This window comes from Sarcophilus harrisii, chromosome 6 (genome assembly GCF_902635505.1).
Source record: "Sarcophilus harrisii chromosome 6, mSarHar1.11, whole genome shotgun sequence".
Classification (NCBI taxonomy): domain Eukaryota; kingdom Metazoa; phylum Chordata; class Mammalia; order Dasyuromorphia; family Dasyuridae; genus Sarcophilus; species Sarcophilus harrisii.
In genome coordinates, this window is record NC_045431.1 from 1,252,634 (window position 1) to 1,277,716 (window position 25,083).

At 36.9% G+C, this 25,083-nt stretch overlaps 1 protein-coding gene across 2 annotated transcripts in view; it reads left to right on the top strand.

The window, feature by feature from the left end:
- Positions 1 to 25,083, top strand: part of EVC2 (EvC ciliary complex subunit 2) — a 157,463-nt gene that overhangs the window by 49,417 nt on the left and 82,963 nt on the right. For both annotated transcript variants that reach the window (XM_031943199.1, XM_031943200.1), the window contains exons 8-9: positions 689 to 823; positions 6,160 to 6,308. In XM_031943199.1, the coding sequence (XP_031799059.1) occupies positions 689 to 823; positions 6,160 to 6,308 (284 nt within the window). The remainder of the gene's footprint in view (positions 1 to 688; positions 824 to 6,159; positions 6,309 to 25,083) is intronic.

The window sequence follows — 25,083 nt, forward strand, 5'->3', positions numbered from 1 at the left end:
TAAAAAATTAAAAAGGAATTTAAAAATAAATAACCCCTATATTCTGTGATAGTGTAATCTATTCTCTGGACAACTCCAATTATATAGTTTTGTTTTTTTCCTCTCTTCCCTCAAAATTATGTTTTCTTCTTTGCAGTTTCTGATTCTTGCTGTGGGTTCCATTCTCTGAGTCTAAATAAAAAAGTTCTAGTTCTACATGACAGCTCCATATTATAACTTATAACAGAATTGTAGAATACAGATTCAGAACTGAACTGGAAGAGAACTTAGCTGAGTCATTGGGTCTGATCACCTCATTTTGGAGTTGAGGTAAATGAGGCTCAGTGAGATTGATTTAGTTGCCCAGTTAGAAGTACTAAGTATCTAGGATAAAGTTTGAACCCAAGACTTCATGATGCCAAGATATGACACCTGCTCACCCACGCTGCCTCTCGTGGGACACCCAAAAGCAAACGCAATATTCCTGATTTGAACTGACCAGGATATAGCACTCATAACCCATCATCTTTTTGCTTAAAGAAACTGTAGGTGTCCCTGTAGTTCTAAGATTCCCTTAATATTTCCAGCTGTCACATAATATTGCCTTATATTTGGCCTACAATGTACTAAAACTCATAGATCTTTTCTTTAGACAAACTATAGTTTATCTTAGAGAGAATCTGTAAATTCGTTTTTCTGTTTCTCATAGGTTTCCCCAAACCATGGTGCTCATGCAGCAGGATTTTTCATTGCTTTTTTAGTGTCTCTGGCACTTACCTGCATCATATTTTTATTTATGTCTCAATCTCGGTGTTTCAGATGGATCCTCTGTAATAAAAATCGGGTGAGTACTCATGAGTTTCTTTCTGTGCTGTGATATTATTGGTGTTTAGCTGTAAAATATGTTGGTTTTGGGGTGGGTTAGGCTAAATCTACAATTATAACAATTGATCATGATCAAAGCCATAGAATGTTAGAAGAGACCTTTGAGAGGCCATTTAGTACATGCTTTAATACAAGGATACATCTGCTTGACATCCTCCCTATATGCTATGCTTTGGCATCCCAAATGTCCTAGACATACATATTCCTTTCCCTGGGTCTTTGTTCATGCTGCTCATAGATCTGCAATGTTATTTATCTTCTTGCCCTCGCTTTCTGTTTAATTCTTCATCTTTTAAATTGCATTTTGAATGTTATTATAAAGCTCTGCCTGATTCTTCTCTCCCCAGAGTAAGGACTTTTATCCCTGGAGTTCACACATCATGTTCATTTGTGTTTTTCTACTGAACTTTTCTTGGAATGTTATGTATTGTAGCTGACTGGGCTGGTGTCAGATACCCCTCTCTCTCTAGGCTCTGTGGGATACAGGCTCTGACTTACATATATTTGGTATCTCCCAAAGTACCCATTTCACTATGCTGCATACAAAAAGTGTTTAATAAATGATCATTGGCTATATCCAGTCTATATTAGAATACTTTTAGGGAATTCATTCCATGAAGCAACCTATTCCATTACTGACAAGTTGCTGTCATTTGGATGTTATTTCTTTACAGGCAGCTAAAATCAGTCTTCCTAAAATAGTCAATTCTTTGTTACTGATACTGTTGAAGTAGAGATCATTGTATGTAATGAATAATGCACAAGCAATCTCAGAAAGCTTCCATTTCTTAATGCCATTGAACAATATATTACACAAAAATAGACATTGTTCCTATCCAGGTACCCTATCATCTTAAAAAAGTTTTATGGTTGGAAATAAAAAGGCATAAAGAATACATTGAAAGAGAAATATTGGTTTTTTTATTAAAATTGTACTGAATTCTGAAAAAGAATAATGTCACCTTAGATTTGTATAAGCACTTAGTTGGTGACATATTTTTAGGACCGTAAATTTAGGCCCCAAAGGAAACTTAGAGATTCAATAGTCCAACCTTTTGACCCTCTAGCAGAGAAGCTCAGACCACACATAGAAGAGACTTGCTTAAGACTATATTGAGTAAGTGGCCAAAGGACTTGAACCCAGTTCCCTGAACCCTAATCCAGAGCTTTCTCTCATGAGATAGGTAAGGCAGATGACATTATACCTCATTTGTAGTACAAAAGTACTATTTTGTATTAAAACAATCATGTCCTTTTCTTAACCAAAGCACCTAAATATAAACCTCATGCCATTAGAAACCTCCCTTTATTTATCTCAGGAATCCCAATGGTCCCAGGTATAGGATCTTGTATAAAGCAAGTGGTCAGTAAATGAAGGTTAAGGGAATAGGAACTAGCTCCTCTAGTTACTCTGAAAGATTTCAAGAAGGAATTTTGGATTTCAGAATTTGGTGTCTTGAATGATAGAAGCAATAGGAGTTGATGGCTTGAGAGAAGAAGAAAAAATATCAGGAAAAAAATAGAGGATTTCCATGATCAGATGGATATGAGTCAATTTCCTTTCAGGTACTGAAACTCAAGTAGCACATTCTGTGCCTGAGTTAAGGTTAAGACAAATTTCACTCTTTGGTTGGAGGAAGAAGCTCCTGAATAGGATACCTGAATCACAGAAGCCTAAACTAGGGAAGGATCTTAGAACAAGAACTTGAAATGTTAGCCTTGAAGACATTACCTATCATATGCCAGACATTGTATTAACCCTTTACAAACATTAGCTCATTTACCCTCTCAATAACCCTGGGAAGTAGATACTATTATTATCAATCCCTTTTTACAGTAGAGGAAACTGAGGCAGACAGAGGATTGACTTCCCAAGGTCACAAAGGTAGCAAGTTTCTAACGCCAAATTTAAGTAAGGTCTTCCTGATTCTCTTACTGGTTCAAAAACCAGTAGTCTGTATACAGCATTATTTATTTGCTTCCATAGGCAGTTAATTATTTTTTGACCCTTGGTTTTCTCATCTGCAAAATGAGGAAAATAAAACCTGGAGTATTTAAAGTTTCATGACTCCCAATTCCAGACAGTTACATCTACATTATGGGAAGCCACCAGTGTTAATGGATTAAAGCACTAGATAGAATTAGCAGGTTCAAGTTCTAGGGCCAATTATTTCATGAAACAATTATGTGACTTTGGGACTCTTTTTTCTCAATTGCACAGAAAAAGGGTTGCAGCTGATGACCTCTAGTGTGTCCTTCAGCCTTAACCTTCTAGTATTACAATAGGGAGTATGTGAGTGAGAGCTGTAGTACATTAATGAAAGGAATAACTGTTTATGGTCCTTGTAAGGGATAGCATATCAATGTAGCAAAATACCTTGAATTTCTGAATCTCTCTCTCTCACGCGCGCGCGTGTGCATTTGGCCACCAAGTAGCACAATTTTCTCTGCTAGAGAGCAGTGTGGCTGGTAGGAGACCAATGCTTAGAATGGTCCAAATCATAATAATGATTTACATTTACAAATAAACCTGTGGCATTTTAAGATTTTCTAAATGTCGGACAAAATTGATCCTCAGACCCTATGCAGTGAGTACTCTTATTATCCCCACCGTCACACAGCTGGTAGACATCTAATGAAGGAGTCAGATTCCTGTGTTCCTGACACTAAGAGAAACACTCTCTCCTCTGCACCATCAAGCTGCCATAGTGACTTGTGATGGTGAATCAAGAAGCAAATATATTGAACAAAGTCAGTCATTGAAATAAAAGCTTTGACCCTTGATTTCATGGAGTTTCAAGGGTCAGGGTTTCCTTAGACATCATAGTATCCAGAAGTTCTTCATCTTTTTTTGGGGGGGTGTTTAGAGAGCTCCTTTGGAAGTTTAATGAAGTGTATAGACCCCTTCTCAGGATAAGGTTTTAAAACAGTTGAAGGAAATGCAAAATTCAGTTGAAAATAAAGCTTTATTTTTTATCCAAGTTGTGCTTCCCCCCAAAAATCTATTAAGAATCCACAAACTCCATATTAAAAAAATTCTGAAAAAATTTAAAAATTTACAGTTTAAGAAACTAAAGCTTGGAGAAGTTCCTTGGCCAAAGTTACAAGGTGAAATTTGAATCCAAGTCTCTTCAGCTCGCTTTCCTCTCATCTCTACTATATTCCAACTACATTAATTCTTAATTTCCTTGAGTTTTTTCTGTAACAGAATTGAAGAAATATTGAATGGCATAAAAATAAGCTACCTCCGTTTTCAGTTAAAAATATTCCTAGAGAGGATTTTTACCCCATCTCCCAAACATGCCATCATTGACCACATACTTCTACCTGCTTTCATTTTTGTCCTTTAGCTTATTGTTTTTAACATTCATGGATCTCATTAATGTATTGTGTTGGGAAAAAAAAATCAGACAAAAACCATGACAAGACTTAATTCCATGTCTTAAAAAGAGATCACAGTCTTGGCAAAGTAATTAGCAATGTGTTAATTTGATTCCAATTTTGAAGATCTTTGAACATTTTGTCTTGAAAATTCATGGTAATTTTTAACCTGAATCAAATCATCTCCATCTATTTCAGTATTTTGCTTTCTTTTTGTAATTATACCTTGGGAAATGTAGGAAAAATACATGGTTTGATTGGCCACCCCTATATTTACATAGTTTACTCTGAATAGTTTGCAGAGAAACATAATTGGTGTTCCATTGAAGTGAGAGCTTTCTCCTCTATGTAGCACAAAATAAAATGGAAAAAAATGGGGTCTCCATCTTGCTAGTGTAGTTTTAGACACCCAAACTGAAAAGTGCTAAAGAAACTTGGGTAAAAGTGTAGAGGCATATTATTATTTATGTGGGTAACTTACATGTTCCATGGTGGTCAGAATCTAAAAGTACTTTGACATCTTAGAAGGGTGATCTCTAATAATATGAAATTTAATATGAATAAATTTTGAGTCTTACATATCAATTAAAATGTCACCCACATAAATATGGGGTAGAGTGGGTTTTCAGTTCACTTGTGTTTATCTCTTTGTGACCCCATGGCCCATAGCATGCCAGTACTGTCTTCGGGGTTTTCTTGGCAAAGATACTGTGATGTTTTGCCTTATCCTTCTCTAGTGGCTTAAGGTAAACAGAGGTGAAGTGATTTTCCCAGTGTCATACCGCTAGTAAGTATCTGTGAGTGAATTTGAGCCCATATCCAGGCCCACTGCTCTATCCCTGAGCCAACCAGCTGTCTCCAGACAATGATTCCTGTGGAAAAGATCTAAAAAAATTTAGTGGGGTGCAAGTTTCATGATTCAAGAGTATGATATGGCTAACAAAAATTCTAAGGCAATCTTAGACTTTGGCACAGTGTCCAGAATAGTGGAGATTATAGCCCTGTCCTTTGTCCCATCCTGGGCAGACCCCACTCAAAGTATTTCATTCAGCTGACAACCTGGAGTGCATCCATAAGAGAATGGTGAGAAGACTTGAAAACATGACATATGACAAGATATATTCATTCAATAAACTGTTTATATTGATATTGTAGAAGAACAGACCTAAGGAGGAACAGCAATGTTTTTTCCCCCAAGTATTAGAGGGATTGTCATGTAGACAAATGTTAGAATGGTTTTTGATGGATCACTAAAAACTGAGCTAGAAATAGTGGGTTGAAGTTGTAGATGATTATGTTGACTTGTAATGGATAGGAAGATATTTCCTATATTAAATTATTCCTATGTCTAAGAATTTCCTCCGGAGTTAGTAAATTCTGTGTAACTGAAAATGTTCAGGTGGAGACAGGATGACCACTGGCTGGGAATATTTTGGTAAAAATGTGTTTTGGGTCCAGTTTCTACTACATGCCCTCTGGGTCCAACCTCTCTAAGATCCTTTGAAACCTAGATATATGTCCTGGCTATACCATGTACCTTCTGTTTGCATAAGACAACTCTCTTTGAGGTTCAGTTTCCTGCTTTCTAAAGTGAAGGGCCTAGATCTCATGTTCTCCAAGGTTCTTTCATAGTTCTAATGTTCTGTGTTCAGAAAGCTCTAATGCTGGCATTCTGTGATCCCTTCCAATTGTAACGTGTTATGGCCTAAGGCCCCTTTTAGTACAATCTTTCTATATTCAATATTTTTATGTTCCTTCCCCACTCTAACATTCTATGGCTCTACAACTGGTTATAAACCAAGGAAGTTTAGTGATAATTTCCTCTTTAGTCTCTGGCATCGGTCTAGTTTATCTTTGAGTCTTGCTGTTTCCCAGATAGCAGCATAACTTAGGTTTTCTAAAATTCCTCTGCAGGTCGAGCAGAGCCCCCATCAAGAAAGCAAGCTGGAGTACTCGCAGTTCACATTTGTGGATGGTGTGAGTGAAGAATTCGCCATCAGTGACCAAATCATCGACATACTATCAGCCGAGGAGCCAGGAAGCATGGTTCAAGCCTTAGAAGAGTAAGAATCCCCACTCGAGCTTTGTCCTCCTTCAAGTTGTCTCCTTGCCTGTGCCTCTGTTAACATGAGCACATTTATTTGCCTGCCCAACCCTTGGGGAACCAAGTGAATGATGAATTCTTTTCCTCCATCACATTTTGGGTTATTCTGGGTTGTAGAACTCTGTAACGTCAAGCTGCAAATAACGGTTCTGCCTCTCCTCCCTTTTCATTCTTCTTATTCTGAACTTGAACAATTCAGTATCAATTTAGCACCAGGAAACTAAGTTCTATTAATTCCACAACTTATCACTAGGACCCTGAGGACTTTACTTTGCTGGATGTAAAATACAGTTTGCGCAGAGGCAGCTTTGTGTGGCTAGAATGGGCATTAATCACCTGGTCAGAAAGCCAAAGTTCAGCTCCCAGTGTCAGCTCTCGTCAGCTGTGTGACCTTGAGCAAGCCACATAGTTTTTTATGAGCCTCAGTTTCCTTATCAGTAAAATAGAAACAATCCCCGTTTTGCATATTTTAATAAGTTATTATAAGGACTAAACAAAAGAATTATTGTGAAAGTCCATGATGGCAAAGATCTACAGAAATGTGACCAAGTCCTACGATATAACCAGGAAATCATAAATGGGGAAAAGAGGAGAATTTTGTTGAGAAAATGGGGATTCAGGTAAAGCTATCAATTAGAGAGGTTATTTAGTGAATTGTAAATAGAAATCAGACTAGATGTGAAAAGAATTTGACTTTTCTAAGGGAACCCTAATTTCCCTGAGATAATCACTACTTTATACCCAACTCAGAATGTTTTATGACTTAAAAAAAATTTCAAATAGAAGTTTTGTTGGAATTCCTATAAAACATGTATATGACTCTGATCAGACCAAAATATGAGAATGAACTAATGTTAATTTTTGTCTGTTCAAATAATTTGGTTTTCTTTCCCCCCATTAATCATGTACCTTCATGCTAGGAAATCCTTTGCTTTTCTTAAACTTCAGCTTACTCATTTGTCAGTAAAGGAAGTTAGAGGAGTTAGCTCTAGAAGTCCTTTCACCATAAGTCTCGTGCTGTGATTCTATGATCATGTGGACTTCCCTCTCTCTGGCCTTTACCGCACAGACAACAGGAATGGACTAGGCCAAATAGTCCTTGGCTAAGAACCAGCCAGTGAAATTAGATTATAAGTTTTTCAGATCTCAGCCATTCTCAAAAGATCATGTGCTAAAAGATAAAAGGTTTGTGATTAATGTTGATGGGAGGAATACCAACAGGAAATATCAGGAAATGCCAAAAGGTTGCCTTTTGGCCTTGGAGTGTTGGGATCAGAGCATTTGTGAGTTGGAAGTTACCTTTTAAGCGATCGAAGAAAACAGTGAGAAGATTTTGCTTTGTACCTTGCTTCCAGCTGTAGTTCCCTGCCTGCAAAGTCAGGATGATGAAAACTTCCCTTCCTTTCTTCATGGAATGGTAATGCCCCCCAACCCCCTAGAGATCTGTTGGAAATATTAGATAGGACCTCCTGATCCCAATAGCATAGGTTTTCTTTGTTAAAATCATGGGTTTGGGGTGTCTGTGTGTACTTGGCTTTACTACTCCTCCATCAAATTGACTTGATAAAGGAGATGAAGGCTGACTTGGTTTTGAGGATCTTATAAAGTTCTTCAGAGAATTTCCTATTTCTTCCTCTAAAAGATAAGCTGTGATTCTCTTCATGGTTGACTGTTTTCATTTCTTCTCCCTCCCTGCCTTGTTTTTTAACTACTTTATTTTATATAATGTATAGTATCCTACATGTAACTGTGTCCCATCCCATGATAGATTATCAACACCTTGAAAGCAGGGATTATTCCACTTTTGCTCTTTATCCCTGCCCCCCATTGCTCCAGGGGGGTTGACACATAGGGAGTGCTTAATAAATGCTCATTGATCCAGAACTCTCAGATAAAGTTGTCCCGGACAAAATGATGGATCTTATTGCCTCTTGGTGTTTGGAGATGCTGACTCTTCTGACGTTTTGTCCATCTTTCTCAGAGGAGAGGTGATGAGTCAGCTTTCCATTTTTTGTACTTTATCAAATCGATTCAATAAATATTAATAGCCAACAATTATGTTCCAGGCACGGTGCTAAGCTCTGTCGATATAGAGATAAATGTGCAAAGGCAAAAATAAAAGTTCTTTTCCTCAAGGGGCTTATATTTTATTGTGGGGCTGGATGGAGTTGAGAGAGGATGAAGGGGAGATACCACATGCTGAGCTTTTTGTTTACCTGCAATTTTGAAATGTCTTCTGGTTTCTTGTACCATGAAACTATCAATTTCTATGCAAATGTCAATTGTTTTCATTTAAAAACAAACACATAAACAATCTCTCGCCTTGTTTAACAACAATTAAGTAGCTCTCTGCCTAACCAGTTGGTATACTCAGGCTTTAGTATGGTGCTGGCCTTCAGTAGGTGAGTAATGAATGCTAATTGATTGATTATTGATTCCTTAAATTCTGAATGATTCATTATATCTAAAATCATGGGACTCAGAAAACAATAATAGTTCGCTCTTGTGTTCTTAAACATTCCTATTTTTAGGGAAAGGAAGGCCTGGATTTGGACTAATATTATAGAAAGGAAAATAATTTCAGAAATAATGATAATAACTAGTATCTGTATGAGACTTTAACATTTATTGCTTAACATATGTTGATTCACCTAATCCTCACAATGACCCTGTGAGGTGGGGGATATTATTATCCCCACTTTATAAAGGAGAGCATTGAAATATGGGGAGGCTAAGAGACTTGCTGAGGATCAAATAGTAAGTATAAATTCTACTTGACTGGAAAATACCAAAAAGGACCAGAACAGGCAGGATTTGGTTTATGAATATAATAAAAGTTTTGTTTTTTTAATTGTCCTCAATACATTGCACAGCTGTCTCTGAAAGGAGTTTGTTTTCCCCCATTTATTCAGCCTTATTTTTTAATTGCCTCTGTGATTTAGAAGTATACCTCCGTCAATTGGTTGGAAATCTTAACGTAATGATGTTAGGCCTCTGAGTATTTGAGATGTGAGAATTTCTTTGTAATCTTAAGCTCTTAATTAACTGTGATTTTCCAGTTTTTTATTTCTTGTAATGCTCACTAGCTACAAGAGGCGAAATACCATTCAGAATATAAATGATTTCATTCATATAAATTTTAAATCGGTTTTTAACTACTAAAAATATCCATTCTGATAAGGAATAATTCATCGAAGTTGTCAAATCCTAGCCTGGTTTTTTTGTTTATGAATTTCATGATGAAATAGAAACTTTAGTTACATTTTTCCTCTTCCCTTATCCTCCTATTTCTTTCTGAATTTAGAAGATTTTTATACCTTTTTAGACATGTGTGTATATGTATCTTTTCCTCTTTAATCCATTCCTGATGAGAGGGTTCCAGAACTTTCAGCCCTCTTCCCCTTCTAATTCCTCTGCATCAATTCTTACTCTTTCACCTTATTTGGATAAGATAATTATCTTTTCAACATTTTCCTGCATGGTTTGCTTTACAGAATCACATCATACTAAGCTCTATTCTATTCTTTCTTTTGAACTACCCAATGATTAATACTCTTATATCTTAGCTATATGGTTTTATACTTCCACCTATAAAAAAAGAAAATTTGCCTTAATTGAGTCCCTTGTAATTAAGCTTGGATGTTTACCCTTTATTTCTCTTAGATCTTATATGTTAAATTTTCTTTTAAGTGCAGGTCTTTTTGCAACAAATTCCTGAAAGTATGGCAATTGGTTAAATATCTTTTTTTTTTCCAATTCAGAATTATGCGTAACTTTTCTGGGTTCCCTGCTCCTTTGTAAGACAGGCTTACATATCCTTGGAGAACTGTATCCTCAAGATCAGATAGCTAGGGATGTCAGCATAAAATTGAAGCAAGCAATTCAGACAAACAAAGGGAAAAATTAAGTCTCCTTTGCCTGTAGCAGCCATATTCAGGAACCCATAACACTGTATTTATTTCTAAGCTCGTTGTTTTAGTCAGACCAAGTTTTCCTTGCAATCAATTAAAAAGGTTCCTTGCAACCTAGTGAGAAGAGGTTGCATAGGTAGACCAAGAAGTATGGTGCTGGATTTATGATTACTTCTATGGAGATCCTGCTTATGGATTTTGTTTTGTTTTCTTTTGTTTTTGCCTTTAAAGTCCTTTAGACATTGTCTAGATTAATGGAGGATCTTAAGATGGGTTTGTGAAAAAGTCATTTAATGGAAAGGGAAGGCATTGAAGGACAGTTGGCTATATTTGCTTGTTGCCTCATGCAATAGGTGACTTGAAGTATTGAAAAAGTGAAGCCTGGATTTAAAAAAATTAAGCTACCCATATTTATTCCCAGCACCATTGGAATGGATTTAGGTAAAAATAGGTTCATAGAAACATAAAATTGGCTTGGGCATTTCCAGTCTTGTCCATATCTGTTCTCTTGAGCTATGTGATCATCTGATCTTATCCTGCTTGTTCAAGTAGGTTTCCCTAATGAAAAGAAAAAGGCTGGCTGCTCTACAAAAGCATCTTGGGTTCCCATGTTGTGAAAAAAGGGGATCTTAGAGGCCATCAAACTCGATATCCATATTTTACATAAGAGGAAACGAGTCAAGAAGAATTAAGTGAAGTCTAAAAGTTCACACAACTGATTTATTCAAGTTTAACAAACATGTGCTAAGCTTCTACCATGTATAAGCATCATGATAGGCTGTGAATATAAAACATGAAAGATCCTCTATCTTCAAGGAACTTAGAGTCTGGATGGCAGAGGATACAAAATATATACAATTCAGAATTACATGAAGTCCAGCAGAATGACAGAGGCAAAGGAGATAGTCAAAAAAGTGGACTAAGAAGATGGGAAAAAGGAGAAAATACATTCAAATGGGACTTGGATATGGCATGTCCTTTAATCTTTCCCCCTCAGGAAAAGGCAGCCATGGGTGAAGATGCCATATATCAATGGCAATATTACTCAATGGAAGTTACTTATTTGTTTTTCTGATCTTAAAGCTACATCGCGCCAGTTTGGACAGTGTGTTTTCCCTGCTCGATGAGAGGATCATTGAAGGCAAAGCTTGCAGTGAGCTAGTGGAATGGGATCTGAATTGGGATTTGGAAGGCATGGGTTTCAGGCCTAGCTTTGTCACTAACCAGCTGAGTCATCTGGACCAAGCCATTGGAAATCTCTGGCCATGATATTCCTAGTTTGTAAGATAATGGGCTTTGTCATTTTTGAGGTACTTCCAACTTTGAAATTTGTGGTGGTTCTTGTAATGTCTTAACCTCATCACATTTGTAGTCAATAATAATAATAATAATAACCCACTTCTATAGCACCTTGATCACTGTAATCCTGGAAAATAGTGATTATTTTATTCTGGATATACAAATAGGAACGTTGAATCCTTGAAAAATAAAGTGACTTTCTTTGTGTTGCATTGAGATTTAATTGTATGAACCCAGTTCTTCTAGACAAAGTAAAGGACATTCCCTTTATCCTTCAGATGACTCTGGAAAAAGTATCAATAGCCTCTGTTATTTGTCCCCAGCTTTTACAGCTTTTATTCCTTGGCGTGGATGCATTGATTTTATTTCAGATTCTTTTACCACCCAATAAAGCCCCTGTTTGTGACCACAGCTAAATAAAAATGTCCAATAAACCATGGACATTGGATGGGCATTAATATGTCTAGAAGTCTGTGGATTCGTATTTTTGCTGAGATACTGGGGAGAGGAAGCAGCTTTGATAGCTGATTTTATTATGTGTATAGAAATTACTGGGTCCTCTGTCGCATTCTAGCTACCACAAGCTGTCCCATCCTTGGCTTATAAATTCTCCCTTGCTTTGTAAAGGTTGAACTCCCTGTTGGTACATGTGACATGAATGTGCCACAAAGACAGCATGTCTGCCTTTTGCATATTACAATATTTTAGGACATTCTGTGCTATAATTTAATGGGTGCTTAGAGTGATGGCTACCCCAAAAATTCTGCTTAAAATTACTCCAGTTGGGAGATAATGTAAGACAAAGCAAAGTTGGCTGATACTGGAATTAACATCCCTGGCTTGTTATCACATCACTTCCTCTAACTATGGAATTAGGGGCACAGTCTTCTCTGAGCATTGCTTTTAGCATCTATATTTTTTTGTTTCCCCAGTGTTTTCTCCTAACGGTCTATGAGGTAGGTCATACAAAGATTGACAGAGAAGAAAATGAGCCTCAGAGGGGTGGATGTTCTTGCTCATGCTTACAGACTCAGTGTCAGATACCATGGAAACTCTGATGTCAGAGCAGGACCCTTGGAGAATATTTCTTTAAACTCCCTAAATTCATAGATAAGAAAACTGGGATCCAGAGAAGGGAAATGCTCGCTAAGAACCATGGTCAGAATGCCAACTTCAGTCGGGCGACTCACAGCTGAGTTCTTCTCACTGCCCCATGTTCCATCAACTTACTGGAGATTGAAAATATATTGCTGACTACACCCAAAGAAAGAACAGTGGGAAATGAATGTGGACTACTTGCATTTTTGTTTTTCTTCCCAGGTTATTTTTAACTTCTGAATCCAATTCTTACTGTGCAACAAGAGAACTGTTCGGTTCTGCACACAAATATTGTATCTAGACTACACTATGACATATTTAACTTGTATAGGACTGCTTGCCATCTGGGAGAGGGAGTGAAGGGAGGGAGGGGAAAAGTTGGAACAGAAGTGAGTGCAAGGGATAATGTTGTAAAAAATTACCCAGGCATGGGCTCTGTCAATAAAAAAATTATAATAAAAAAAAAAAAGAAAATATATTGCTGGAATGAACGCACATGAACATTATGGGTTTCAGGCAATCCCCTGGGGGTTTGTGCACTAAGTTCTTACCAAGGATGAGATTTTCACTTGCAGTAGGCGTTTCCCTTTCTGCCAGAGCCCACAGCTTTGAGGATTTGCATGTATCTGCTTTGATCACAAAGCCTCAAAAAGGTTGAGAAGCATATGAGGCAAAGTTAGGTCTAGAACGTCAAAGATTTGTGACTTTTCAAATAATTTATGGCACACTTTGAACTTTCATTCATTCTTTCCATGCCCTATTTTACTCAACCCTTCCAATCTATTCCCCCCATTTTTGTGAGGTTGCAGATGCTCAGAGAGCTGTAATTGTTTGCTTGACACTGCATCAGAGCCTAGATTTGAACCTCAGCCCTCTTAACAAAATATCACTCTTCTGCCTTGGTGCTTCCTAATTATTTCTCTTTCTTGAACTTCTTATACTCTAGAATAAATTGGCCTCATGCTTTTATGCCTTCTGTAACCTAAAATTCCTCTAACCAGCAAGGTGGCAGAGCAGAAAAAGCAGGATTAAATGGGGTAAATTATATTAGAGTGCTGAGCAAGAGCTACTTTTCCAATGGAGTTTCCCTTCTTTAGATGCGTTCTGCTAGCTATACTTCTTGATTCATATGTTACAGTTTTAACATTGGAATCTTTTCTACTTATAACCCAAAAGTAAATGATGATGTGTATTTTGCCTGAAGAACTTCTTGGAGGAGAAACTCATTATATCCTAGAGGACTCTTATTCCACTTTTGAACGAGGAGTAGTTTCTCACTGCATGAAAGAATCTCAGTTGGAAGGTACCCTGAGATAGGCTGAGAAATAGTCTAGCCTATTTTTGACCACGATTTCTCCCTTACAACTTCCCATTCAAGTCACCCTCCAGCCTCTGCATCTGTTCAGGCTTTCCATTGATGTAGAAGGGATTCATAATTTAGATAAGGCTTGAACTCTGAAGCTCTTCAGTAAGCACTGAATACCTCCTAAAGCAAACCATTCCCTTTTCTGAAGAAGTTATGATTTTTTGGGGTTCTCTTTTAAGAAGTCTTCATCCATCTGCCTCTAAGTGCTGCCCATTGTTACTATTTCTTCATTTCACATCCAAGCAAAAAAAAATGTTTTGTGCTTTTGCCACATGACAGTTAATAAAATACATTGAAAAGTGATCACAGTCTTCTTAGAGATTCTCTTTGTGAGGTTGATGTTTCCAGTTCCTTTATATGATCCTGTCATGATGTGGTCTCTTATACTCACCATAATTTCTTTGCTACCTTTGGAAGTACTGCAGAGAATCATAGCTTTATGGCTAGAAAGGATATTAAAAGGAATCGATACTGTTCCCCTCTTCCCATTTGTAGATGAGAAAACTGAGGAATAGAAGAAGCAAGGAATTTGACAAGGATGACACAACTACTTAAATGTCTAAGATGGAATTTGAACTCCTGGCTCCAGATCCAGTGATCCTTCTGGTGTACCATGCTGTGTCTCAGTGGTCTTAAAATGGGGCACTCTGAGTAGGGTATGGTATTGTGGCTGTAATTTGATTATGGAATAAATTATTGAGTGATATATCCTCACCAACTTCATTCTGTAAGTTAGTTTTGTTATTAATATCAATTAAGATGGCAAAGGTTCGGTGAATGGCCACCTCCCATTTGGGTTATATTGAACCTCTGATCCCTAAGACTGAATTCTTTGTGAGATTTTTGAACAGCCACTCCATCTCCATCATGGAACTTCACAATTGATTTTTTTGAGCCACGTGTGGGATTTTGTGGAACTAATTCAAACCCTATTAAACATAGACTCTGAAAAAAATTCTCAGAGGGAAAAATCTTTCCTTCAACATAAACATTGATGTTAATTTCTCGCTCCCTTAAAACTGCTAATAGAATATTATCTGAATGATATATATTCTCTCAAGATGTTCCAATGGATTGAATAGTTTTTCTTGTGTTCTTCAAAATAAAAAAGAACCATTTCTAAATGATTGGCTTCCCTTAGACATTTTTAATTTATTTTTGTAACAGTTGTTAGTAGGTGTGAAACTCAGTGAAAAGGTGAGCAGTTACTGCAGAATCATGGAATTTTAAAGTTCAAGTAATTGAGTATCCACTTAGTCCCACCCATACCCCAAAGGCATTGGGCAAGAAAATTTTTTACCTTTCACTTGAATGGAATGAGAAAGTCATTATCTCTCTATGCAGTTAAGTCTGTTTTGGGGGCAGCTCTAATTATTAGGAAGATTTTGACTTCAATCTTGAATTTGCCTCTTTATAACTCCTACTTAGGATAGCTAAGTGACACAATGGATATAATGCCTGGCATCTACTAGCTGAGTATTCCTAGTCATATTCCTAGTCGCGTAACCCTGTTTGCCTCAGTTTCCCCATTTATAAAATGGGCTAGAGAAGAAAATGACAAATCATTCCAGGATTTTTGGTAAGAAAACCCCAAATGGAAGCATGATGAATCAGGTATTTCTGAAATGCCTGAACAAAAAACCAAACCAAAACAAAAAACCCTCCTTTTTCTTGCTGTATTACTCTTAGTTCTGCTCTCTTGAGACAAACAGAATAGGTCAATCCCTTTTGAAGTTAATAACCTTTTAAATATTTCAAGAGTCCAACCTTCTAAGTAACCTTCCAGTCCCTTCAGTCTCCTCTTCTTGAGGCTATATATATATCTTTTTACTTGAACTCTTCTTCATGACATGAACTCTTGGACTCAAGGACCCTGTATAGGGAACTAGTTGTGAATTAAACATCTTTTCAGAAGCAATGGCTTCCATTTTGAAGTATGATCTGCTTATTTATTTTATGTCTGTGTTCCTTAACATTTTTAGTTTTCCAGAAGATGGGAATGCAAAGAATACCCATGAAATCTATATTATTTAGATTTTATTCAGGATGATGATGATTTGTTATTTGTGGGTTTTTGGAAGTTTTAGCTACGTGTTATTAAAGTACTTAGATGTAGAATCTGCTCCTTTATTCCTTCAGTGGGCGTTTATTGGGAACCCACCAATGCAAGCCATCAAACACAGGATGTTCAAAGACATCTCTCATCTGTTCCGTAAATACTTTTTCTTGTATAATCCCGTTTAATAGCTGAATGCAGTGGGACGCACAGCACAGAATCGCAATGTTGAAATTATTTCAAAGGTTAGAACATAGAACAAAGGATATTGGAGCTATAAATGACCTCAGAGATTACAGTGCTACTTCCCCATGTTATAGATCAATAAACTGAAATCTGTGACAGCGTGACTCCAGAGTCAGGACAATATAGATTCCGATCCTGCCTCTTTCCCATACTAGCTGTGTGGTTGTGGCAGTGGCATATTCTCTAAGGCTCTAGATTTCAGAACAATTGCTGATTGGCATAGGGGGAGCTTTAATCAGAATCTCAGAATCTGATTCCACCTTGAATGTGTCCCCTGCAGGCATCCCTGTTATAGGTAGCATCCTTCAGACACAGAAAGTTTTTTTATGGCTGGTATTCCTTACAGGGTTTTGTTGGTTATTTTTTATTCATGGCAAGGGTTTTAAATACAGTTGAAGAGCCAATTTTAGAGCATCTGGAATTGTGAGAATGGCTGGCCTTTTCTGTGTGTACATTAAGAGCTTATTTTTTTTTCTTAAGTCCAGGTATTGAAGATGGTAAGAAATAGATTTGTTCATTTGCACAGGATAATGGAAAGAATACTGAATTTAGAAACCCTGAGGACAGGACACACATCTTTCTGCCCCTTCCCTGAGAGATGTCTCTATGGATCTAGACTGAGACAGAAATCAATGTTGTAACTAATGCTAGATATGAAATTCAAGATGAAAAGTTGGAACTTTGCATAAATCAAAGTTGGTAGGAATAAAGCAGACTAAGATTTTGTCTTACATGTACTCGGAGATAACTAATTTCTAACTCAGAAACAGCAGAAATTGCTGATGAGGTGATTGGTGTTGACTAATTGGAATTTTGATCACTGACTTGGAACAGGAGAGGTACAGGTGGGATGCTGTGAAGATGACTCAGTAGAGAGCGATTGGAGTAGGAAATCAGAGTCTTTGCTGGCAAGTGCCATTCACTAATCAGGAATGTGGGGAAGGTTAAAATGTGGTGAAGATGACATTTTACTTCTATCTCCATATGACTTTCAAAATATAAATGATCTTCCAAGCAAAATGATAGTTTTGGCTAAATAAGACGACTAATAGATGCTGTTTCTATGGAGCTTTAAAGTTTACAAAAATGCTTTCTTCATAACAACAGCATGAGATAGGTAATGAGACTATTTTTATCCCCATTTTGGAGATGAAGAAACTAAGGCTAGGAGTTGGATTGTGGCTTACTCGATCAGAAAGTTTAGAAATTGGCAGATTTGAAATTCAACCTAATCTCTATTTGCTAAAATCCAACGTTTATAAAGATTCCTTTGGAAAACTGATTTATTTGCCTATCTTTAATATCTTAGGATCGTTCCCATTCTTTGCAGTTGTTCAAAGATTGCTAGAAATAGTTCTATGATAACCCCACAAGCTTTTCAAATTTTAGCATAAAATAATGGATAATGTAATAAATTAACTGCTACTAAGTGAGAATATCCAGAAATGGAAGAGTAATTAAAAATAGAAAGTTCTCTGTCAGTAAGTGTACCTTTTTGTCAAGAGTATTATTGGATGGATTCTTTCCCTGATTAGAAAGGTAGAAGGTGTGACTGGGCGACCTTTTATTTGCTTTCCAACTTTGATTGTTTACAGTTCCCTCCATTTATCTTCATTATCCCCTCTAGAGAAACAATTTTGTCCTTCTGAGGTATCTCATAAACCTTCAAAGACTGCAAAATAAAATTTTCCTGCCTTTTTTTCTTTGCCATAAGAGTAGCATCAAATAAATTATGAAAAAATCAAGAATTTGAAAATAAAATTAAAATGCATTTTTCTTAGGCTTATATCTCAAACTTTATAATGCTCTAGGAAGATTTTTGAATAATTTTAAATATATGTATATATAATATGTATATGTATATATGTACATATACATATATGTATATAAATATATAAATAGAAATATATGCATATATATATAGAGAGAGAGAGAATGTTGCTTTCTCCTGACTTCTCCATCAATGTCTTTAAATAGGGGTCTATGTGAGAATTATTTCTGCATTTTGCATTATGATAAGGGTATTACAGCCTTGTAGCCAGGGATAGAGGATTCTTAACAAGGGCTGATGAAAATGAATTTGCAAATAAAACCAAAAACTAATAAAGGGAAGGAGGAAGGAGAAAACTGTTCATGATGTCAAGCTAAGAATTTTAATTTTATAACTCTAATGTAATTGGGAGGACAGGAGATGACCAGAATTTATAGGAAATAAAATCCAAAAGTGGCTAATATTAATACCCAAGTTGTTACGATTAAGTGAGATGAATCACAGGAACACAAATTTGACCTCATGGGTATCATTGAGTCTTGAGAAATGAAATGCCACTGAAATCATTGATTCTGAGCTAGAGTGGTAGCTTTTGGAAGAACAAAATTAAATGTATATGTGCATTCAGAGGCTGGGAAGGAAGAGAGATGGAATAGATTTGTAAAATAAAAAGATAATATAGGAAATCTAAGAGCCAGAAGGATTCATATTTGGATGAAAATAAACAGAAGCAGGAGAAGATGTGATACTCTGATTGGAGTTTACTATTAACCAGGAAAAAATGAGGAAAACCTCTAGGGTTGATTACCCTGTGCCAAACAGATGGAAGAACATGGACCAGAGGCACACAGGATAGGCAGGATGGGTTGCCTTCTGCATCACTAGAGGGAACTTCCAAAGTCTTAGTCTTAGGTCCATTTGGGCATAGTACAAAATGCCTGGACCTGAGAGAAAATAGAATGCAGCTTAGATTTTGAAATTTCAAAAGGTTTAAGAGCAAACATGGGCGGCATTTCATGGGCTGAAGTTCTTTGAGGGAAGTAAATCTAACAAGAGTGGAAAGCTCTCAGGAATAATTTCTGAAAACACAATGAAGTACAGAAGGAAGGAAGCAAATGTTTAACACCTACTGTGTGTTAAGCAGTATGGTATAAATTTGATAAATGTGTCATTTGATCGTCTCAATTGCATAAGGCTGGTGTTATTATTTTCCCCATTTTACAATTGAGGAAAGTGAGGCAAACAGAAATGACTTGCTTAGGTTACATAGCTAGTAAGAGGAGGACAAGGAACCATTGTCTAAAGAGCTTGAAAGGAAACAGCAATATAATACTATTCAAAAGGGGGAAAAAATATCCACTCTTTCTGTGTCCTTTTAAAACATAGTATAGATTTTTGCCAGGAACCGAGATCATATTCTCTGTCCTAAAGATTAGAAATCCATTTTCTTCCTGTTTAAAAAAGAAAACGTTTCCATTTGCATACTTCTTCTGTAATTCTCCTGTTTTCCTTAAGCTTTCCAAGATCCCAGAGACTCTGCAACCACAGATGCCTCAGAAAATCCTTCCAACTTCTGGGACATGAAACCAAGGGGAAGGAAGTATTAGTTTAGTGTTCATACCGGAGAGTGTCAAAGAAAGAAATTAAGAAATAGAAGAATTTTTAAAAGCTAGTAAACTGAGCTAGATTAAGTAAGCAAGCCTGAGTTGGAACAGTGATTCTCCAAATGCAAAGACAGAACTCTTGAACAGAGCATATCACTCTTCAGCAGAGTCTACTTTAGAAACTTTGGAAGACATAGCCAATTTCAATATTGAAAATGAAGCATTTTAAGGGGAAATTTCAATAATGACAAATGTATAATAGGTCAATTTGACCTATCTTTAAACTTTAAACTGTGTGTGTGTGTGTAGGAGCCATGCTATAAGGCAGCTCAGGGACTTGATGCATAGAACACCATGCCTGAATTCAGGTCAATCTTATCTCACTTACTAGTTGTGTTATGCTGGACAAGACATGTAATATGTGTCAGGCGTAGTTTCCTTAACTGGAATATAGGGATAATAATAGCATCTCCTTTACAGATTTTTTGTAAAGATCCAATGAGATGGTATTCATAAAAAGGTTTGGCACATAGTAGGTGGTTTGTAAAGACCTTTCCCTTTGCTTCCTCACTTTCCCAAATATTTAGACATATCAATGCACCTCCCTAGTAATGGATATTTTGGGGTAAGTTGGGTATGTGTGAGGGGGGATTATCTTAGTCACTGATTGCTTTATTGATACCCCTTCCATTAGAAAATGAATTTCTTTGAATTGAGCTTTAACTCCAGAAGTAAGTATAATATGTGGATTAGAGCTACTCTTTCCCTCTTAAATGTTTTGAATATTCCAAAGAGAGAGCCACAAAGAATGCCCTATAAATATTTATCTCACACGTTTTTTATTCTTTTTGTATTTGCAAAAGAAATGTAATTTTATGATGTTTATTATTTATGATGTTTTGGTTATGAGTTTTATTTCACATCTATATAATGGAATCCATGGAGAACTGGACTTGGCATTGGGAAGACTTGAATTAAAATCTTACCTCAAATACTATGTAAATGAGGGAAAGTCATTGAACCTCTTTCCCTTATCTTGCTTATTTGGAAAATGAGTAAGTTAGATCTGATGACTTGTAAGGTTATTTCTAACTCTAAACCTTGGTATTGATTTTAGTCATGTCTGATTCTTCATGACCTTATTTGGGTTTTTCTTGGCAAAAAAGTAGTAGAGTAGTTTTCCACATCCTTCTCTATCTCATTTTATAAATGAGGGAACTGAGGCAAAAGAGTTTAAGACTTGATCAGGTTCAACCAGTGAGGAAATGTCTAAGGCCAGATTGAAATTCTTGGAGCTGTCTTCCTGATCCCAGGCCTACCCTTCTGTCTACTATGGCATCCCCTAGCTGTCCCACCTCAAAATCTATGATAATAATATGAAAACCAAGACTTGAACACCTGTCTTTTGATTCCAAAGCCAGCCAGATAGTATCCATTCCACCTGTCAGGTAAATAGTGACTATGAAAAATAGAAATTTACCTCGATTCATCCTAACCCCTTGCCATAGTATTCCAAAATGTATTTAAAAAGCATAAAAATTACTTGAAAAATATTTGGGTTTATAGCTTTATTTTTAACATTATGATTTGCCTTCAATGTAATTTCTCCCACTTGGATTGATGCTTTTCATTTTGACTTTAATTCTGTCATTTGCATCATTAAAGATAGAAAAGATGGGATTATTTCCCCTAAGCCTCTGCTGCCAATCACCATAGCTCATGCAAATGATTTGTAGGATGTGTAGAAACTTACCATATTATCTTTCTCTATAAATTAGTTTGGGGGAAGGAGCACAAAAATCAGTTTCACTAATATCGAATTCATATTTATGGGTCGGCAACTCTTATAGCAACCACATTTGAGCAGATATATTTACACTGTAACATTGTCATAGCTATTGAGTTTTCCTTTGGAATTAATTACCGTCTTCATTAATAAACCAGTGCTCTTTCCCATTCAAGAGAACATTTATTGTTCTTGTAGATCATCTCATCTTATTTTCCCTCCAGACACTTGCTGATGTGAAATGTGAAATGTGAAAGCTTGATGGTTTTCAGTGGACAGAGGATGGCGTCAGGGCATTAATTCCTCTTTTGTAGTCAGGAGCTAATCAAAATATTCATCATATTTGGGCCATTTTAAGCCCTTGTCCTTTTTTGAGGGAGAGAGAGATATGGACATTTTACAGTTCTTTCATGAATTATTAGTATTCACCGATTGAAGGAGGGATAATTCAACTGGAGCAACTGCATATGTATTCATTGTATTCATTCAGTCAATCAATGTTTATAAGGCCCCACGAGTAATGTCTACCTATTGGCAATGTGCTGTGTTGGGAGAGAAAAATCATTGTCCTCAAGGATATTATCACTTAATAGGGTTGGTGAGCCAGATACAATAGTAAAAATTAAAATGGGACAAGAGAAGAAAAGCTGTCCAAAATGCAAAAAACAAAGCAAAAAGACAGTATATCTAGGGATAAATGCAAAAGTCAAACAGATGATGAGCTAAAAGGAAAGAGAAATCAGTTCCAGAGAATGGGTTTCTCTTTGAATTATATGTTTGTGAAGAGGCAGAAATCAGAGAACAGGAAATCTAAATAACAGAAAAGGGCAGAGCCAAAAGGTGTGTGTTAGGAACACGTTCAGGTGATAACAAGTAGCTCAGTTTATCCTGGACAGGGATTATAAGTGGGCAGCTAAGCTGCAGCCCAATTATAAGGATCTTAAAATAACTTGATTTTATTTGGTAAACAATGAAACATCATTGAAGGTTTTTCAAGAGAAGTAATGGGATCTGTACCCAGAGCAATGAGAGAGAAAATAAATGATTGTGTTTGTTAAATTATCTCATATTATGCATGGCATAATATATTATAACAATAATAATATAGCCTCTAATAATAACAATGATTAGCACATAGATATATTGGTGCTTTCCTGTTTACCTAGACATCTTTCCCAACAATACCCAGCAAGATAATTAATGTGAATATCACCCCATTTTATAGAGGAGGAAACTGAGCTCACAGAATTTATTTAAAAAATGAAATTCTTGGTTTGAGGTGAAGGTCAAGATTTGAAGTTGGCCTTCTTGATTTCACTACAAACAGTTGCCTTGTGCTAGGTGGTGTGGTCAGTAGAGCCCCAGGTCTAGACTTTTGAAATTATTTTAACTTTCTGATATCTTCAGCCCTGTCTGACTCTCTGTGATTCCATTTGGGGTTTTCTTGGAAGAGATAACTCAAGTAGTTTGCCATTACATTCTTGAGCTCATTTTACAGATGAGGAAACTGAGGCAGTTATGTGACTTGTCCAAGGCCACACAGCTGGGAAGTGTCTGAGCCCGGATATAGACTCACAAACCTGAGTCTTCCAGTCTCTATGTTCAGGGCTCTGTCCGCTGAGTCCAGAAGATCTCAGTTCAAATCCAGTCTTAGATACTTTTTAGCTGTGTGACCCTGAGTAAGTCATGTAATCTCTGACTGTCTCAGTTTTCTCAATTCTAAAATGGAGGTAAAAATAGCTCCTATCTTTAGAGTGACTATGGACCAAAGCACTTAGCACAATGTCTGGTACATAGTAGGCATTTCATAAATGTTTAATCCTTTGTTTCTGACTCTTTTCTTCTTGTACTATGGAGAATCTGAATAAAATCCTAGCATCCCTTCGCTCTTAATAACAATAGGAATGATTCATATTTATTTGTACTTTATTAGTTTAAAGTACTTCTGAATACCTTAACTCATGTAAATTCAATTCTGTAAAACAACTCCACATTGCTGCCATTCACAAGTCCCAATGCTAGACGCTATAGAAATTATAAAAAAATAGACAGTTTCTGCCTTCGAAGTGACTATTGTCTAATCAAGGAAGTAAATAGAGTAAAAGGTACTTGAGAGCGAGAACTGTTTGATTTGTATTTGTCTTTATATTTCCAGCACGTACCTGTCCCATAGCAGGATATTAATAAATGGTGGTGAATTTAATTGAAAATATTTTTTAAAAATATAAAATACTGCAAGTTGGAACTGTGAGAATACCACCTTTCTAGTCCAACCAATAACTGAGTGAACTCCCCCCTCCTTTATGAGTCATCCAGCAAACTTTCTCGAATTTCCGTGATGGAGAGCCTAATAATTCCTGAGGTAGCCTGTTCCTAAGTGCAGGGGAGATTTTGCTATTGTTTTGTTCCTTATGTCTGACTAAAGCCTACCTTACTTTACCATTAACCCACTGCTTCTATTTTATTCCCTTCCAAATCATATCCCATAAATTCTTAGTCAGAAAATGCTCCATCCTGTACTAAGCCAGTAGACTGACTAGTCATGGACTCAGAATTAGTCATAGGGTGAGCGATTGAGAGCTGGAAGACATCCTACAAGCCATCAGTTGCCACTTCCTCACATTACTGCTGAGGACTTGAGTCCCAGGGGGCTGCCCAGGGTCACACAAGTATTGTGTGTTGTGGGATGTTTTTCCAAAAGGCTTCTTTCTTTCCTTCCTTTGGGAGTACATCGGTCTGTACCTCGTGCACACTACCTCCCCTGGAATGCAGCCTCCTCATCCTCAGTCCCTGCTTGGGACACGTCAGATGATGTTATCCTTCCTCAAATGTGTCCCACGAAACTCTGTACTCCTTTCCATGTGTCCTGTGATGCAGTTATGAATAGAGAGACTCATCACAGAACCATCTTTTCTTGAACCCTAGAGTTGAAGGGACCTTGGAGAGCACCAATTGGTCTCAATCTCCCTACTGCACATTTGGGGCTCCTGAAGCACAGAGGGTTTGCAAAACTCTTTTGAGTCATACTGCTAGGTGTGGGGAAGGTCCTCTTGAGTCCAAGGCTTGGGCTGTCTAACCACTAGGCAATGCTGCCTTTCCCAGTTTCTAATTTTCTGAAGTTCCCATACTCGTATCAATAGAGAGAAAGTGGCTGGATCATGCTGTAGACTCCTAGAAAACTTGGAGTTGTTTAGAATATGTTCCCAGATAACTGTGGTACAAGATAAAGTACAAAGGCAGGTGATCTGAACTGGAGAATACTTCGTAGATATCTATTTCCATAGATAATGTAGACTTTAGGAAAAATATTCTTTTCTCATAAAATCTTGAAGCAAGTGGTCTGTGTTTCACCAAGCATGCTGTATTGCCACCAATTGGCCACATCCCTACATTTTAGGTCTGAGCTTCATTACCATAGTAAGGAGGCAGCAGGAGAAAGCAGGAAAACCCTCTCCCTGGAGTCTGGCAGGGTTTGGGGACTGGCTTTTACCTCCTGTGTGACTGTGCAAGGGACTTCATTGCTCTGGGTCTCGCTTTATTGTCTCTGGGAGGAAGGAATCAGGCTAGATCACCAGATGGTCCCTTCCAGCACTAATG